The sequence below is a fragment of the Diadema setosum genome, chromosome 2 (genome assembly GCF_964275005.1).
Source record: "Diadema setosum chromosome 2, eeDiaSeto1, whole genome shotgun sequence".
In the NCBI taxonomy this organism is placed as follows: domain Eukaryota; kingdom Metazoa; phylum Echinodermata; class Echinoidea; order Diadematoida; family Diadematidae; genus Diadema; species Diadema setosum.
The window spans coordinates 4,690,849-4,709,595 of NC_092686.1; the positions used below are offsets into that span (position 1 = coordinate 4,690,849).

The 18,747-nt window shown below is 39.0% G+C and overlaps 1 protein-coding gene across 1 annotated transcript; it reads right to left on the reverse strand.

The window, feature by feature from the left end:
• Positions 1–769: 769 nt before the first annotated feature.
• On the reverse strand, positions 770–11,260 carry LOC140239153 (uncharacterized). The gene is made up of 2 exons (XM_072319040.1): positions 10,962–11,260; positions 770–1,421 (listed from the first exon to the last, which is right to left on the reverse strand). The coding sequence occupies exons 1-2, from the start codon at positions 11,258–11,260 to the stop codon at positions 770–772; spliced, it is 951 nt and encodes a 316-aa protein (XP_072175141.1).
• Between the last annotated feature and the right edge of the window lie 7,487 nt (positions 11,261–18,747).

Here is an 18,747-nt window from a genome sequence, read left to right on the forward strand (position 1 = left end):
TATCTTAAGAAAGTAATTTACGTTCAAATAACAGAACAACCGGCAAAGTATTCACATATATAAATAACAGTGTCTGGTAATTAAGACTAGCTTTGTAGATACTGCGTTTTTCCTTGGGGAAATATTCATCATGTAGATACTGCGTTTTTCCTTGGGGAAAGTGCAAGTTCAGTGTAGATACTGCGTTTGGCAGTTACGGAAAAGTAGCTTTCCAAACATTTTTTCAAAAATCTGAATATGTCATATGAAGAAGGGTTGCCCACTGACTATATTTATGCAAAAAAGTGAAAATCGCCAAAAATGTTAGATACTGCGTTTTTCCTTGGGGGGGCAGATTTGTGGACACCAATATACATCGAAGGTGCAACAGCGGTGGGAGAGAGGAGTGTGACTGTAAGGAATGCCTAAGGAGCGTGACAATGAAAAATGAATAATGAAAAAAGAAATTATTGGATTCATCTTTTTATGGGGAACAGAATTGAAACATGTGGACAGATCTTACAGACAATTTGTTTTTTGATAATATTCAGAGATGTGGTCAGTTGTACTGCAATGGGGAGTGTGTATAAAGAGAGCTACTCAGTGGCGGATCCAGACGGAGTGGCACCGGGCGAGACCCCCCTTTATCTGTTGTGAAAAAAAAAAAGATTAACGAAAAGATATAGGTTTATTAACTAAAGACTAAAAACGCTTTATCCTAATGCCATTTTAGGTTTTTAATGCATATATATATATATATATATATACATATGTATATATAGATATACATCTATTGAGAGATTTTCGGTTTTAGACGATGCTGATACATGTCATCATACATTGCCTGACATTTACCAATTATACGGACGCAATCAGGTGTGAGATCTTCCAATGACGGAATCGGACTGGACGTGGGGGCAAACTTGGAGCTGTGGAAAGCCCTCTTGAACGCCAGGGAACTGGGAACGGTACCGTTCGTGTAAGCATCCATACAGCCCTGTTTCCACTTTTTCACAGCGTCCATCGAAGGATCCCATTCAAGCAGGTCGTCGCGGTACTCGACGTCGATCAGCTCACAGATCTTTCTCAGGTACGTCGCAGGATCGGTGAGGAAATCTTCCGTGTCGATGATCAGCGGGTTTAGGTCGATGTGTTCGCGGATGTACTGCCAGAGGGCGTACATCTCGCCATACCAGTGCAGGGTAGGATACGTGTCGTGCACTTCTTCCATATTCGAGCTGGTATCACCAGCATCCATTCCTTTATAATGCAGCAACATCTTGCGAAAGGACGGTATCACTCGCCGTGGGTCTCGAATAAAGATGACGTGACGAAATCCCAACGGAATATAATCATAGGAATCATGGATAGCGACTGCCATTTCCTTGACCACTACCGTGCGGCTTGTCGAAGACTCTAGTTCCTGCTTGATTCCTTCATAGCTAAAATGAGATTTAAAAAAAAAGGAGCGCCATAAAAGGTTAAATAGGGTAGAAAAAAAGACAGATATTAGGTGTGATGACTAACATAACGCTTTACATTGATGAGCACTTAATCATTTCGACTTGACAGGGAAAAGGGAAAAAAAGAATTACAAATCAATACTAAAACACATGCAGAAATGACCCGTTTTCGATACTGTCCCCACAACCTTTGCGTAGTCTCACATTTCTGCAAGACTTTGGTACTTATTATACAAAGGATAATGTTTAAGTCTTTCTTTTCCCACTACCTCCCCCATATTGTCTTCTGAGGACCCAACTGTACAGTTTTCTGAAATGATGTACAAATCGAATTATTTTACCAAACTTTCAACATTTCTATACTACCAGTAACAACTCTGTCTGCAGCATGTATACCTGATTTGTTTTCCCAAATGATTTGCTATATATATCCCCTAGTATGCGTTCTTTTCCTTTTCGTTATCTATTTTCCTTATCGTTTCCTATATGTTGGCCCTAAGGTGTATCTGCGTATGCAAAGAGATCTGAGAACTATAAGAAGCCAAGCAAAAATGAAAATTTCATGACTTCAATTCAATTCAATTCAAATTTATTCCGTTTTTCGACAATAAAAAAAATAACATGACATACATCACTCTTTCTTCAGTGATAGGAATCATATAAAAGAACAAACAAAGTGAGTTTAACAAAGTAAAGCAGTCCTTATCATACTTACAGTAAAGATATATTGCAATGCCTGAAGTAAATTGAAACAAAGTGGAATATACAACGTACACAAGGCGAAAAACGGAGGGACCCACTGAAAAGACGGAGCTTGTAGAGTGTGGGCCCCTCGGAAGAGAAAAAATCAGTGGATAATATTGGTAGCAATCGGCATCAGAACAGAACAAGAATGACTGAAGCAACAACAGCAGAAAATAATTGTAACAGCAGAAAAAGAAAAAGTAAAGAAAGAAGAAAAGAGAAAAAAGAAATGTTTAAAGCAATTGACAAAGTAAAAATAGAAATAGACAAAATGAGAATAGAAATGGAAGCCCACACAGTCAGATAGAATAGGAAAAAAACACATAATGACAGCACTAACATATAAACAGACATGAAGCGACAAAGGGACATCGACGAGGCTAGTTAAGCGCAAAAGACAGGCTATTTGTCTATATACGACAGGAAGCAAGACTAGCACAACGGAGATAACGATACATGGGGTTGGACGATGGCAAACAAAATTTAGACAAAAAACGGGACAAGACGGAAAGAACTCCCTCATTATATAAGCGTATAGAGAGCAGATCTCGAAGAAAATCCAAACTAATTTAACCCGAAACTTTATTCACGAACTTGGTGATGGTAAGCCAGTACGAGCGACAATGTAAAGCAACTATGCGGATTATACAAAGGGGGTATCAGCATGAAGAACTTATAAAGCTAATCCGATTCATTACAGATGTTATTGTAAAATTGCAAAAGAAAAGATTTTAATTTCCGTTTAAATGAATACAAAGAGGGAGCTGTTTTTATATCATGGTTTAGAGAATTCCAATAGTTTGGACCAGTGTAGGTAAAAGAATTTTTCCCTAAAATTGTTGGGAAAAGAGGTAAGTGAAATTCATTTGAACGTCGAGTGGGGTAGGAGTGAAATGATTGGTTTTTTAGGAACACTGAATCAAAAATAGACGGAAGTAAAGTGTTGTTAAACAAGTACATAAATTGACCTAAGTTGAATAAAAACAACTCATTTATTTTTAGTAACTTGTTAAACGCAAACAGTAAATTTGTATGTGAACGTGTAGGAGAATGACAAATGATACGGAGGACCTTTTTCTGCAGTAACAATACTCTATTCAAAAGGGTCTGGTGAGTATTTCCCCAAGCTAAAATTCCATAATTCAAATAAGGTAATATCAAAGTGGAGTATAACATAAGTAATGGCTTTTGAGGAATATAAAATTTCAGTCTGTTTAAAATACCTATATTACGTGAAATGATTTTGCAAATATAATCAATATGTGTTTTCCAAGAGAGTTTATTGTCAACAATTATACCAAGAAATTTAAAGTCTGAAACACTTTCTAAGTTAAAATCATCTACAACTATATTAGAATTCAATACCTCGACAGTGTTACTGAAAAGCATATATTTTGTTTTTTGAACATTCAATGATAATTTGTTAGCCCTGACCCAATTTGTAGCTTTTAACAGTTCAGTGTTAACTCTTTGGACTAAAATATCAGCATCTTTGTGAGCAAAGATAACAGTGGTATCATCTGCAAAATGAATAAAAGAAAGTACTTAGTACTTTAGAAACAGAAGAAAAATCATTGATGTAAACTATGAATAACAACGGCCCTATCTGGGAGATAGAGTGCTGTGCAGCGCTGGGCAGCGCTCTCACAGGCTCCTACTTTCTTCTCTAGTTTGTCCTGAAATAGTTGATTAGGCATGGTGATTTTTACACTAGCTGAGAGGATAAAGTCCATAGAATAGAATGATGGCTTCGGATACTGCCATGGATTCTGCATTTTCCTGTATTTATCATCTAATTTTTGCAGTTTTTCTGTATCATAGTACTTCACATCACCATTGGATTTCTACATGCAGTGAATCTGCCATTGTGCCCTTTCAGACTGGTCATTCAACCATTCTATTCACTGGACTCTCTAATCATCAGCTGCCTTTTGTTCGACTGGACTGCAGGGATGACCTGGACTATTGTGATCCAAACTTTAAGTCCATTCACATGAACATGGCTCGGAATGTAAGACTTATTCAGTACACAGCATTGTATCTTCAAAGCCTACGACCCCATGAGGATGAATGCACACTTGACAGTGAAGTCTACTCTCGGATTAGATGTCTACATTTGCTACGCAAACCATGCAGTGTCCATGGAGTTCAAATAACAGCGCCATCTTCACCTTGCTCACGATATCGGAAGGAAGGAAAACGCAGACGATGGAGAAAACGCGGGAAGAGGGGTGGGAAACGTATCAAATGTCTCCAACCAATCCCTGTGCTAGTCTCCAACCCAGACTCATCCTGCAGACATGTAGGGCGAGATTTATCTCGTTCATCTCATCATTCCAATCTCGTCTACTTAACTCCAGTGCAGGAGTGGCCTGGATTTGTTCCTTCAATACATCTAAATGGTGCAACCTGCCTTAAAGCTGGCCAATGGAATTGCCGATCCATGAACAATAAATCTACAGAGATTTGTGACTTGATCATTAGTAACAACTTAGATCTTCTGTTCCTGACCGAATCATGGCTGTGTGGTGATTCCCATGACAACGTCACAATTGCGGACATTACCTCAACTCTGCCAGACTTTCGTGTAATACATGAACCTCGCAAATCTAGGGGTGGAGGCATATGTATCATACATCGCTCGTCCTTGGAACTCACCAGGAACTCCTCCGCGAATTTCTCTTCTTTTGAGCACATGGATGTTCTGGTCCGAATCTCGAGTTCTGTCGTTTTCAGATCTTGTGTTATATACAGACCACCCCCATCATCGAGGAACAAACTATCATATCACAATTTTGTGACAGAATTTTCATCACTACTAGAATCACTTGTGATCGATCAACATCAACTGATGATACTAGGGGATTTTAACATCCATGTCGATGACGAATCTGACAGAGATGCTAAGATATTCCTGGATATCTTAGATGCAAGTAATCTGCAACAGCACGTTAGGTTAGCTACACACCAAGCTGGGCACATTTTGGATCTGCTCATTTCAAGGAAGTTCGGTCATCCAATATTGAACATGGACATCATTTCTGGACTTCCTTCCGACCATTCAGCTGTGCTTACCACTCTGAACTTCGTACGTCCTGTGTCTTCAAAGAAGCTGATCACTTGTAGGAATCTTCGTGATATTGACATTGTCAAGTTCAGGAATGACCTTAAACATGCTTTGCTTGAACTCCCTCCAACCAACGATGCTTCTGATATGGCTGTACAGTATAACACGGTCTTGAAACAACTCCTCGACAAGCATGCACCAAAGCAATCTAAACTCGTCTCTCTCAGGCCAAAAGCTCCCTGGTACACGGATGAAGTTCGCGAGGCGAAAAGAGCCAAACGCCGTGCTGAACGTAAACTGATGAAGTCTGGCCTTGAAATCAATAGACAAATATACAAGGAGAATTGCAAATCCTACAACGCTATCTTACGTCAATCAAAATCTCAGTACCTGACCGATGAGATAGCGCAGTGTGATACTAAGCAGCTTTTCCAGTTCACGCAGAGGCTTTCTTGTCCAACGGCCCAAGTTCTTCCTGATCATGAGTCAGATACAGGTCATGCCAACGACTTTGGACTCTTCTTTTACAACAAGATCCAGAATATTATCTCGAGTCTTAAAGAGGTCTCCTGTCATTTACCCGATGTTGATGGAGAAACAATTACGTCCTGTAGACTTTCCAACTTTGAACCTGTTACGGTTTCTGAAGTTCAGAAGGAGATTCGCAAAAGCCCTTCAAAATCATGTCTACTTGATCCTATTCCAACGTGTCTTGTGAAGGACTGCATCGAAGAGCTTGCTCCATTTATAGCCAGACTTATAAACCACTCTTTGTCTTCTGGAGTAGTACCGGCGGCATTCAAACAATCGCATATCTTTCCTCACCTGAAAAAAGCATCACTGGATCGCAACGACTTCAATCACTACCGTCCCATTGCAAACCTGGCTTTTATTGGTAAGGTCCTTGAGAGGATTGTTGCTGCCCGACTGAGGTCACATCTGGACGATAATAGGCTATTTCCCGCAACGCAGTCCGCTTATCGCCAATACCACTCCACGGAAACAGCCCTTCTAAAAGTCACCAATGATCTGCTGTTAGCTATAGATAATGGACACGAGGCTGTTCTGATCCTGTTGGACTTCTCTGCAGCGTTCGACACGACCGACCACACCACAATGATACAGCGCTTCCATTGCAGATACGAGTTTGATGGAATGGTCCTGCAGTGGCTCAGTTCTTACCTGGAAGATCGAACGCAGGTTGTAGCTATCAACAATGTGCAGTCTAACCCATTTCCCCTTCCATGTGGAGTACCGCAAGGGTCCGTCATGGGACCACTGGACTTCATATTGTACATCGGACCTCTGACTGATGTCATCAATGCTCACCAGGACATTCAGCACATCATGTACGCAGATGACACTCAGTTGTATGTCATCTTAAACTCTAGTGAGGTTGCAAGTGGGATGTCAAAACTAGAACAGTGCATATCTGCTGTGAAATCCTGGGCTGCTAGAAATCATCTGAAGTTCAATGGTGCCAAGACTGAACTTGTCCATGTTACATCCACATTCCGCAGGTCATCAGAGCTCCCAAAGTTTGAAGTTGATGGGGCTATTGTCAAGCCATCGGAATGCTCTAAAGATCTTGGGGTTGTTGTGGACGGTAAACTCTGCATGAAACAACACATTCAGAAGATCTGCAGAGCTGCTTCATTCGGCATCCATAGAATAGGGAAACTCCGAAAGTACCTTGACAAAAATTCCACCGAGAGACTGGTCAATGCATTTGTTACTTCGCAGATTGACTATTGTAATAGTCTGTTGATCAACTTGCCTGCATCTCACTTGTCTAAACTCCAGCACATCCAGAACACAGCCGCACGTCTAATCACACGCACAAGAAAGCACGAGCACGTTACTCCTATTCTCCGTTCACTTCACTGGCTTCCTATTCCACAACGTATTCAGTTCAAGATTCTTCTTCTAACCTACAAGGCTTTCAATGGACTCGCACCATCATACATCAAAGAACTCATCAAGCCGAAGATGCAGACCACTTCCATCCGGCTCCGTTCATCATCATCAATTCACTTACAGCTAGCACCGGGTCCACGTACTAAGACTCGCTACGGTGACCGTGCTTTCTCTGTGTGTGCCCCCAAGCTTTGGAACGATCTCCCAGTGATAATCCGTGATTCTCCTTCTGTTAACACCTTCAAAATCAGACTCAAAACATATCTATTCAATGGACTGTAGTTCGATTCACTGATTCCATGTCATCCAATTTATTTTGTTTAATTATTTATTATAATGTTATGTAATGTAATGTAATTTAATGTAATATTATGTAACGTAATGTTATATAATTTATTATGCTTTTCATAATCCTTATACATGTATTAATTTAAGAATTAAATGTCAAGCGCTTAGAAACTACTGTAATAAGCGCTATATAAATGTACATTATTATTATTAAAAGACTACCCTGTGGAACACCGCACCTGACATCTCTTATAACTGAATTATTATCTTTAATGTAACAAACTGTTTCCTATTACCTAAATAACTCTTAAACCACTTCAAGGAATGCCCACGTATTCCATTATGAGATAACTTATAAAGTGAAATGTTATGATTAATTGTATCGAAGGCCTTGGAGAAGTCCAAAAAAATACTAATTAAATGAGAGTGGTTGTCAATTGCGTTAACCACGCTATCAACGAAATGAAGGATTGCGTGAATAGTGCTATGTTTTTCTCGAAATCCAAACTGAGACTTTGTGAAAATTTTATGCAAGTCAAACAATTTAGCAATTCTAATATAAATTATTTTTTCTAAAACTTTAGACAATGAAGACAATAAAGAAATTGGGCGATAATTAAACTTAGATGTTTAATTATGGTATAAGTACTGTTAACAGTACAATTGAATCTGTTGCACACCGATAGGCCAAAGGTCCGGTAGACCGAAGATGTTAGACCCCTTGTATAGTTAAAGTAATCAAAATAAAAAAGTATTTTTCTGTGATTGTACGATCAAACGGAATGGAGAAGACACAGAGAGTCTGGGAAAACGTAAGTGTGGGCGCTGTGGCATAGTGGATAAGACTCTCGACTCCCAATCGGAGGATCCGAGTTCGATTCCCGCCCAGTGCTTACGTCCTTGGACAAGATGTTTTTACCCACAATGTCCCTCTCGACCCAGGTGTATAAATGGGGTAATAATGCCTTGGCCCTCTGGTAGAGCAGTGGCGAAACTGAAGAGGCTACCCTGGATGAATAAGTTATGCTTGATATGGGGACGTTTTTGTGTTTTGTTTGTTTTTTGTTGTTGTTTTTTGTCCATCCCACACGAGGTCCACATAGTATGACACAAAGCTTCGACCAAGAGAGCGCAGAAACTTGTCGTACGTTTTACGTATTCGACTATCGACTCGGGGGGGGGGGGGGGAGCGTTGTCTGGCGGGAACCTATGTTTCTGCTCTTTTTTTTTTTTTTATAATCCTGAATGAGAAATGAGGTTTTTCAAACTTGATAGAAATTTGAGCCATTTGATGCCGGGATCAATTTGATCAATTTTTCTTATTTTTTCCACGATTGTTAAGTAGATCCCTTTCGAATTTCTCAGGATTAAGAGAAAGAGAGAGAGAGAGAGGGAGAGAGAGAAAGAGAGAGGGAGGGTGAAAATATATACTTATGTTAAAGAAACATCTCCGGTGAAATTCATATACATCCCCTGTTTCTTGCAACTCTCGGGCAGGGCTTTGTCTTCGCAGAATGTCCCTTTACTAGTGCTTTAACTGCACTTATAGTGAGTTGATTTACCTATCAAGAATTACCAATCTCGTATGAAGATAACACTTTATACATACTACCAAATAAAGCCAAAAGGGACCTGTACTTGAAAGAACTACTTTATATTTCTCTAGATTGCTTGCGTGGTTATAATGGTCATGTTCTTGTTTTGTCAACTGCATGACGTTGCATTCGAGCCACGGAATACGTTCACGCAATATACACAAATAACCCAGGACTGTACTCTGCTTCCGTGAAAAGACTTCAGATATTCTATAGAAATGTGTGCAAATATTGGCAAGATTGGTGCACGTTCAAATCTAGGTTATTAATGCATGATGTCATGTGCTGTATTGATGCAATGTTTGCCAACTTGACCTTTGTACCTTGGTACAATGTGCACTAAGAACACTGAAGAACGCGTCTTCTGAAGCTGAATCACCATTAAAGGAAATCAAAACCCATAGACCGATGTGGATTGAGTAAAAGCAGCAACATTAGTAGAACCCATCAGTGAAAATTTGAGGAAAATCGGACAATCGATGCAAAAGTTATGAAATTTTAAGTTTTGGTGTTGGAACCGCTGGATGAAGAGACTACTAGAGGTTATGACGTCATGTGTGGACAACAATATAAAGAAAACATAAAAAGAATTCCACAAAAATTCATTTTTCATGAAAATTACATATTCCTTCAAATTGATACCAACATAATAGGGTAGCTATAATTTTGTTCCCCCTGGTTTCAAAAGGCGGTTAGTCAAGTGCTCTTTCATTATGCTATAAAAGTGCATTTTATATTATGTATCATAATATACACATGTATATTATTATGTAAAGTGCATACTGCCTCAGCCACGCATGTAGCGGGTGCTGCATTGTTTGGTATAGACGTTACGGGAAGGAGGAGCAGCGGACGTACTTTGCAGTCGTTCACTTTAACACTTGTTTAATGCCATTAATATCAATATCGAGCTTTCAACCTTTGGTTGCTTTCTGTTATATAAATCTCCAAAGCCCTAACGAAGACCCGGAAATGGTGGAAAGTAATGCATTACGGTGAGAGACTGCAACACCTACTTGATCCTCCTCCCTATCACGACTATATGCACTATGAAAATTTGTATAGTTATCCCTTTTTAGAATTTGTTTTTATTTTTAAAAAATGTGTTGTATACAAATTACTCTATTATTGATTTCAAAATTCATTTCTTTATTGTATTTTATACAGTTTATTCTATTATTGATGAAATGCCCAGCATGATTGACAATACGCTTTTATCGGTCTATTGGTGTCTTCATTCAGTGAAAACACACATACACACACACACACCCTCACACACACCCAGCAACCCCATTCCCGAAATAGGTAGGAGAGAACGGATTTTAGGAACGACGTATTTTCACTTAAGATTTATTCCTGCAATACCCTACCCTCCAAATTGGAACATACACGACTCCATGAAAACTAAGATTGCGCTTGATCTTGCATTTTCCATTAGCCACACAAAATTAGACTTCAGTACTGAACAAGAATGACAACATGGGCTGTCATAAGAATAGAAATGGTCGGCTTAAAGTAAAAACAGGAAACTGAGCATATGCTTAATTCATTTTATTAAAGTAGGCGCATTTTCATTTTCTGCTGCCTCAAAACTAAGCAGCAACAAAATATTCAAAAACAAACGATTTATAATCGAGTAAGTGCAGGAAAATCCTTTTCCAAAGTTCTTCAATATGCCTACAGTGAACGCCCGTTGTAACGAGCACTGTTTAACGAAATTCACGTTATAACGAAATAAATATTCAGGTTGTCGTCTATTAGGTGTATACAGCTACTTTGCTATTCGGGCTTAATAAAATTTCAATAATAACGAAAGAAAGCCACCGGTCCCGAAAACTACGTTATTGAGGGAGTATATAGTGTCGAAAACAAAAATTATAAAGGTCTACAGCTATATACATTACTCACGCAAATAGCTCTGGGTACACGTTCAGTGGGAACGGCAAGCGAGCTCTCAGATTCTGTATGATTCCATGGTAGATAGTCTCGTGACCCGTATAATCCTTAGGGACGTCAATGTTAAACTCCTTCTTCGCATTGACGCGAAGCATCCGACTGAAAGTGAACGGTTCAAACCACACTTCGGTGTCGTCATCAAGGAAACTAAGACATTTTGCGAGAGCTGTCGACCCGCTACGAGGGTTGCACCACAGTATCAGTCGGCGCGACTTGCTTTCTGACGCCGTTGGTTGTGTAGAATGGGCCATTTTTGCCGAGGCTAAGAGAAAAGCTGACTCAATCTGGCAGAATGTAGAGCGAACGGTCTGCACCTTTTTTTCCCCTAACCAAGCGAGAGATTCTCTCATTAATGTTCATTACGCCAGGTAGCTCTGGGTCGTATCGTGTCGTGTGTGAGCGTGTGTGTCTTTGTGCGTGTGTGTAAACAAAGTAGTTCATGGGCCAAGACCCGAAAAATGGGTTATTGGTACCACCTGAGGTGGCAAGTTCTAGTTGTGCATTTTGAAATAGCATATATCTAAGGATTATATTTTGCTACGATAGTATTTCCAAAGTAGTAGTTTACTCATAGATTTCAGCCATTAACCCGATCAATACCAAATAGTTTTTGACGCTCTGTGACCAAAGACAGGCAGAGTGTGACCTTTGATAATTAAGATTTTTTCAACCAATTCCTCTGAAATTTGGCACACATATTTAGCATATGATGCTCTAAAAAATGACACCGTCAAAATTTCACCAAAATGCCGGATTGGGGTGCACTCCGTCAAAATACGATAAAAACAAAGAAAAAAATTCAAAATATTATTCAACTATATACTTTTTTTCTAAATCATGAATTAGGTATGCGAGGTAAAACAGAATCTGTTATTTCAAATCTGTAAAGACAAAAGAACATATTTGAGCCTTGTTTTAACAAATCTAGTGCATTTAAAGGGCCAAATATTGCAAGAAAGTGGTGTTTACCACATAAGAAATAAAGACAAAATCAAATATGGCGCTATAACCGTTTTAATAACAAATAAATATTTTCTTGAAATAACCTTTGTTGTGGTTTTGACTTTACATAGTATGTATTGCTTTGAAGTACATTAGCAGAAGCTATCACAATTGTTATGGAGACGCTAATATAAAATAGTATCATTTAGGACAAATATTACCTCGGAAAATGTAAAAACAAAATGCGCAGAAAAACAACTTATCTAATCATATTTCATATTTCATGTGAAGATATTATATCGAGCCATGCTAGAGACTTCTCCCAATCATACATCTTTGGGAAAGCACTAAAATTTATTCACAACTTGATTTTGTATGCTGGTTGCAGTGATAACTAGAATGCGTCAACACAAATAAATCATATTCTGTTTGAAATTTTTCATTGGAGATCATCGTATAAGAACCTCAGCAACGGATTTGTAGTATAAAAATGGAGATGTTCGTCTCACCTCCCTCTGTAGGGAGGCCCTCACTTTTTGGCTTTTCAAGATCAACATAATATCAACGTACTTTAAGTGACATAATCCGACCCTAATAGCGGCATTCACATATAAATATAAATCTTAGCACACAAATCCATGCGACATGCTGGCCCAGATATTTCGAATAAACTTCCACTTGAGTTACGTGACACCAAGTCTATTATTCATTTAAAAAAGCAGTAAAAGAAATGATGATCTCACAGTACCAGTGATACGTTATGTAGAAACCCTTAACAACTCATTCTTTATTCATTGTTGTATCTATCATGTTTATTTCTGAGTCTTTGCGGATGCACCTGCAGTATACTGTGCTCCTCTGATCTTAGTGAGATTCATTCCTTCTTTGTTGTTCATTGTTCATTATATCGGGCAAATCATGGATCTCTATAACGTCATGCCTTGAAAGGGCACATAGAATGTTATGATTGTTTTTGTTTTCTTTCTCTTCTCTCTCTCTCTTTCTCTCTCTCTCTCTCTCTCTCTCCCTCTCTCATTCAATGTGACTTTAATGTAACTTTTACATGACAAAAGCAACACTTATATGAATACATCACTGTAACTTCAAGTTTAAGCAATCATGCTGTATGCAAACTAGAAATATCCATTGCCGCGCAATGCGATTCTATCCCCCGGCACTATAGCAGCAACGTTTGCTTCATCTTGGGGAAAAAGATCCCCACCCCTTCTTCAAACATAAGGTGAAAATTGTGAAGACTAGGCGCAGCTTCACAAGCCCTTTTTTTCAAGCAGATCTATCTTTTTAAATCACTATGTTCATTTACAATATTATTCGTATAGTATACCGGTACATTGTAATTGCATTATCTTTCGTTGTAGGATGGAAATAAAGCGACATTGGCGTGGCATTTGCGTTTTCACCGGAAAATGATGAATGATTTAAAAAATATCAAAATATGGCAAAATGCATGAGGAATTATTATTATTTTTTTTAGATAAAAGGATAAACACTGCATCATAACCTTTGGATATTCCCTTGGCTGCCTTGAATAAAGACTAAGAGCACCGTGTTGACAACAAAACCAACAACAGAACACATGTGGACATAGAGAATACAGGGCTCTCCAATGCAAAGCGATTAGTCTCGATTCAGAAGTATGGGAAATAGAAACGAGACGAAATTGGTTAAAAGTACATTTATTATGACTAAGCTACTCAAATGATATCGTAGCTCGATAAGCATATTTATATCTATGCCCGACAAACAAAATGACACCAAAAAGTTTTGCCACCTCAGGTGGTACCAATATCTGGCCTGGCCCATGGACTACGTGGCATTGGACGAATGTCGTTAGAGATAGTCATCCACATTAACTAGACTACAATTATTGCAACTGATTGACAAATTGCCCTACATCCGACGGAAGAATTTCATGAATTAGAATTAACTACAATTAGTCTTTGCAATAGCCGCAGTCACTCTGGGAATTCAAGTTAGCGAAGTTAAATTTCTCTAATTTTTACCACTGTGGCCGCAACTTTTCCAAAAATTTCCCTCTCGAAACTTCTCGCGAAACTCCACACTCAAACTAAGGAAATTTCCCGAACCTCCGAATATTTTCTCGAAGTTTGAGAGGCCTCGCAAGTGAAACTTGTGGAAGTTTGTCAGATGACCAGCGGGAATGAGGGGTGCCTCCGAAGCGCGTGCTCACGTGTTTGCATTGTTACATCACAATCATTTGGCGTCAACGGCTTTCTTCTTTGATGTGCATGCGCATCAGTGACCCTGACATTGAGAACAAACTTGGAAAATTTGGCTGCCAGTGTGAACGGACGATCAAACTTCGCGAAGAGTTCTTGAAGTTGAACTTCGAGAAATTTTGCAATGTGATTTATACTGTCTATAGACATAATTTTATATATTTTTCTTTATTCATTCATTTATATATTTAAACAGTATGTGGCATATATACAAAATATATAGCATGTATACATAAATAGATGGAGATTGTATTTGTTTCGCGTATTGTCAGTACTATGCATTGAATGCCAATTGCTGTGGTTTTTACTTAAAATCCACATTTTTTTTTTAAAAGGAGGAGGCCCCAGAAAATGTGAATTCTGAATTGAAAAAATAACGGCAATTGACATTTAATGTTTCCCTCTTTGTAACATGATTGTTATTATCATTGTTATTAATATCATTATCATTTTTATAAATAAATGAAAACATATATATATATATATATATATATATATATATATATATATATATCAGGGATGACAGTGCACTGTCATGCCTGATGAAGAGGAAGGATCCTCGAAAATTCGGGTTTTTCATTAAAATCAAGATTGGCATTTAATACATTGCTCTGTTGTGACATTATTATTGCTATATATATATATATATATATATATATATATATATATAATGTAAATTCAATTCAATTCAATTCATTTGTTCTTTATTTCCGTCCAAAATACAAAGCATATATCATGCAGTATAGATTGTAATTATTGTGAATACTCCTCCATTTTCTCTCTTAGAATTTCCTCTTTGTTTTTCTCAATCTTTTTTTTTCTCTTCATTGTTCTTCTTTTTCTTGTACATGTATACTATTACCGAATGTAATGTTATTATCTTCACCTTGTTCTTTGTCACATGTATTTTAATGAGAATTTGGAAATAAATGAAATGAAAAAATGAAATGAAATGAAATATATGAACAATGAAATAGAATAACCAAGACTCAAGCATGTTCTTAAGGGCTAATCCTAATGATGCAATTCCACCAGCATTTATTCCACATAAATGTTGACCTTTTATTGCACTTTCTCTTGCACCACATTTAAACGCAAAAACAGCAATGTGCAAGCAGCAGTGTCGGACAATGATCATTACAAAAGTTTCATATTGATTCGGTTGTCCTGTGGCAACCACTTTTCTTTGTTTTGTGCCCGCTGTCAAACCCTCCTTGCAAGGTCGGTTATCACGCGATATTATGCCGGAAACTTGGCTAATTTTGATGACACTGATGTACTCGGCGACAACTGGTACTATCAAGCACTCAAACAAGGACAGCAATCAAGCCCATGGTGTATAAAAGCGAATGAAAATCTGAAATTTTGTCATGTTTGTCCCGTTACAAAGTTTTCGTCTGACTCAGAGAGGGGAGCTACGAAAATAGGAGGGAAAAAGAAGAAATTTGTTTTGCGTCTCGAAAAGCGGCACAAAGTTTCTCCACGATGAGCTGGAAAATATTTTTGCTCATCGGGGTCCTTGCTGCACTGACAGTTTCAGGTAAGAAAGACGCAACTGTGTATGTAATATCTATGTCTCTGTGTTTGCGTGTGTGTGTGATTCTTAGCTAAATCAGTTTCTACTTGCCCCTGGAAACAGCAACGCACTGAGATTATTCCCATTATAGTTTATCTTATTCATTCTATCAAGTTTTGAAACACCAATAAACAAAACGCAAGTTCGACCATAACAACGTTATCACTTTTAAGTGATAGGGTGCTCTGAGAATGGAAATAGTCAGTTTTGACATATTTAGCAACTTAGTTACTGAAAATATAGTCACCTTTTCTAAATACTGATTGATTCTTCCGACTGACTTTGTTGTTTATATTTCAAAAAATATTTGTAACATCTGCAAAACATCAAAGACTGTTAACTATTAAGTAAATGAATCAACTTCAAGGGTTTGGATACACTTCTAAATTTGAATAAAGTTAATTAATGTCTACATTAATGTATACATACATAATTATGTATATATATTTTTTTTCAGAGTACTTGAGCGATTTTATTAATTTTCCAAGTATAAAAATCAATCAAATCGAAACGTGAAAACTTTTCCTCCGCGGAAGAGATCACAGTTCCTCCAATTCATTTTTCAGAAGTTGGTCTAGATAGTAAGGATATTACAAATCATAGTTTTGAAAATAATCAGATCTGTACAATGTATTAAGGAAAAAAAATAAACATTTGTGATTTTCCTTCTTCATTCACGATGACACTGTTTTCGATTGCCATGCCAGGCCTTCATTTGAATCAACTATATTGATAATTTTTTTTTCATCTTTATTCATAACATTCATACTTTCTGCTTCTAATGACCATCCTTTTTACGATTTTGTACATTTGAGAGCAAAATCTTTGAAAGTACTGGATATTTTTCCTTCTTATTGCAGCATTTGTAAATTGTTTATATTTTCTAAACCTTTCCCGTAATCATTCAGCAGGGGTTGACTGTAATTCATATTCAATTTGCTCTTAATATTTTCAATTTTCTGATGGTTCACTGAACAGCACACTTGTATTGTGATCTATGCATGTCTTCTTGACAAAAGCGCAGTGACTTTTTTTTTTGTCTGCTGTCGTTAGTATTTGATTTGTTAGGGTCTAAACGCTGCATAACATCACAAATATAAATCTGTGATGTGGCAGAAATGGAACGAACGCACCGATTAAATTTACATTTTTTCTTATCCATGTTTCTTTCACAGTGTGTGCGGAGAACGGTTACAGAAGATCAGGCACAGGAGGGCAATACCCCTCTGAACGTCCTGAGGGCCGCCGAGGACCTTGCAACTGTCAAAACGAGACTCGCCCAGAGCGAACTGAAGGCAGAGGGGGCAATGGTGGTCGCAGGAATGACGGAGAACAGTCCCCAGACGGCCAAGGAAGACAGGGCCAAGACAGAGGTGAAGAACAAGGAGGCTCTAGACAGAGCGGTGGTAGACCGTTCTTTGGACAGGGAGGAAGAATAGGACGAGATCGCCAAGGAGGACCGGATGGGCATGCACCATCGAATTCGTGCAATTGTGACGGTTGGCCAAACCGACACAATGAAACTGACAGGGACGAACGTTTCCCTGATCGTCACCACAGAAGGCATCATCGTGGAAGGTGCAATGAGAGCGAAGAATCTCAAGACGAAGGGGAGAAGAACGGTACCAGCATCTTCCCATTTAGACTCCGTCATGGGGGAAGCCGCTATCGTCCTCCTTATCACCATCGTCGAAGGTATAATGAGAGCGGAGAATCTGAAGAAGAATGGGACAACAACGGCACCAGGACCTTCCCATTTGGATCCCGTCATCGTGGAAGCCGCTATCGTCCTCCTTATCACCGTCGTCGAAAGTGTAATGAGAGCGGAGAATCTGAAGAAGAATGGGACAACAACGGCACCAGTATCTTCCCATTTGGATCCCGTCATCGTGGAAGCCGCTATCGTCCTCCTTATCACCGTCGTCGAAAGTGTAATGAGAGCGGAGAATCTGAAGAAGAATGGGACAACAACGGCACCAGTATCTTCCCATTTGGATCCCGTCATCGTGGAAGCCACTATCGCCCTCCTTATCACCGTCGTCGAAAATGTAATGAGAGCGGAGAATCTGAAGAAGAATGGGATAACAACGGTACCAGGACCTTCCCATTTGGACCCCGCCATCGTGAAAACCCACATCGTTCCCCTTACTACCAACGCCGTCGCCATCAAGGATGTAACGACAGTCAGGAAGGCGAAGAAGACAATCGGGATCCTCACATCTCCGTCTTCAGGAATGCACCATTTGGTAGACCCTCTCCACATCGTCGTCATCATTCCTTCCAACGTAATCGCACGGAGGAGGAAAACGAAGTCGCAGACCGAGGGAACCGTCGTCATCAATCTGGATGGGATGGCGGACGACGTGCCGACGGTCATGATGGTGGTAATGGTTGGCCGCTCCGACGTCCGTTCGAGGATGCTCGCCGAGACGGTCGTCCATTTGAGCGTCGAGACGGTCATGATGGTGGTAATGGTAGGTCGCTCCGACGTCCGTTCGAGGATGCTCGCCGCGACGGCCGTCCATTCGAGCGTCGAGGTGGCAGGAACTCCGGATGCGACGAGGAGGAAAACTCCACCACCACCACCGCCTCGACACCGATGAGAGATGGTAAAAGTGTAACCGTCTGAACAACTTTCTCGGAAGTTAGTCTAAGTTAGAATAACCAAGTACTTAGTCATATTTTCCTGCTTAGTAGCGTTGCTTTATGGAGTTGCCTTTTAATTGCTTAAAGGCATTATTTACCATTGGGAGCAGCGATTTAAAAAATGTTCGAGTTACACCATTTGATGCATTTGTGTATGTCAGGTGTATCACAAAGCATCTTACCATATAAAAATTTTGCAATAAAGCCTAAAAAGGTTATATCACTATTTTTGCTCAATAAACCATAACTGTACATGGTTCATTCTAGAAACAATCTTTTTTTTTTAATAAGTATTGTTCACATGTTGTATATT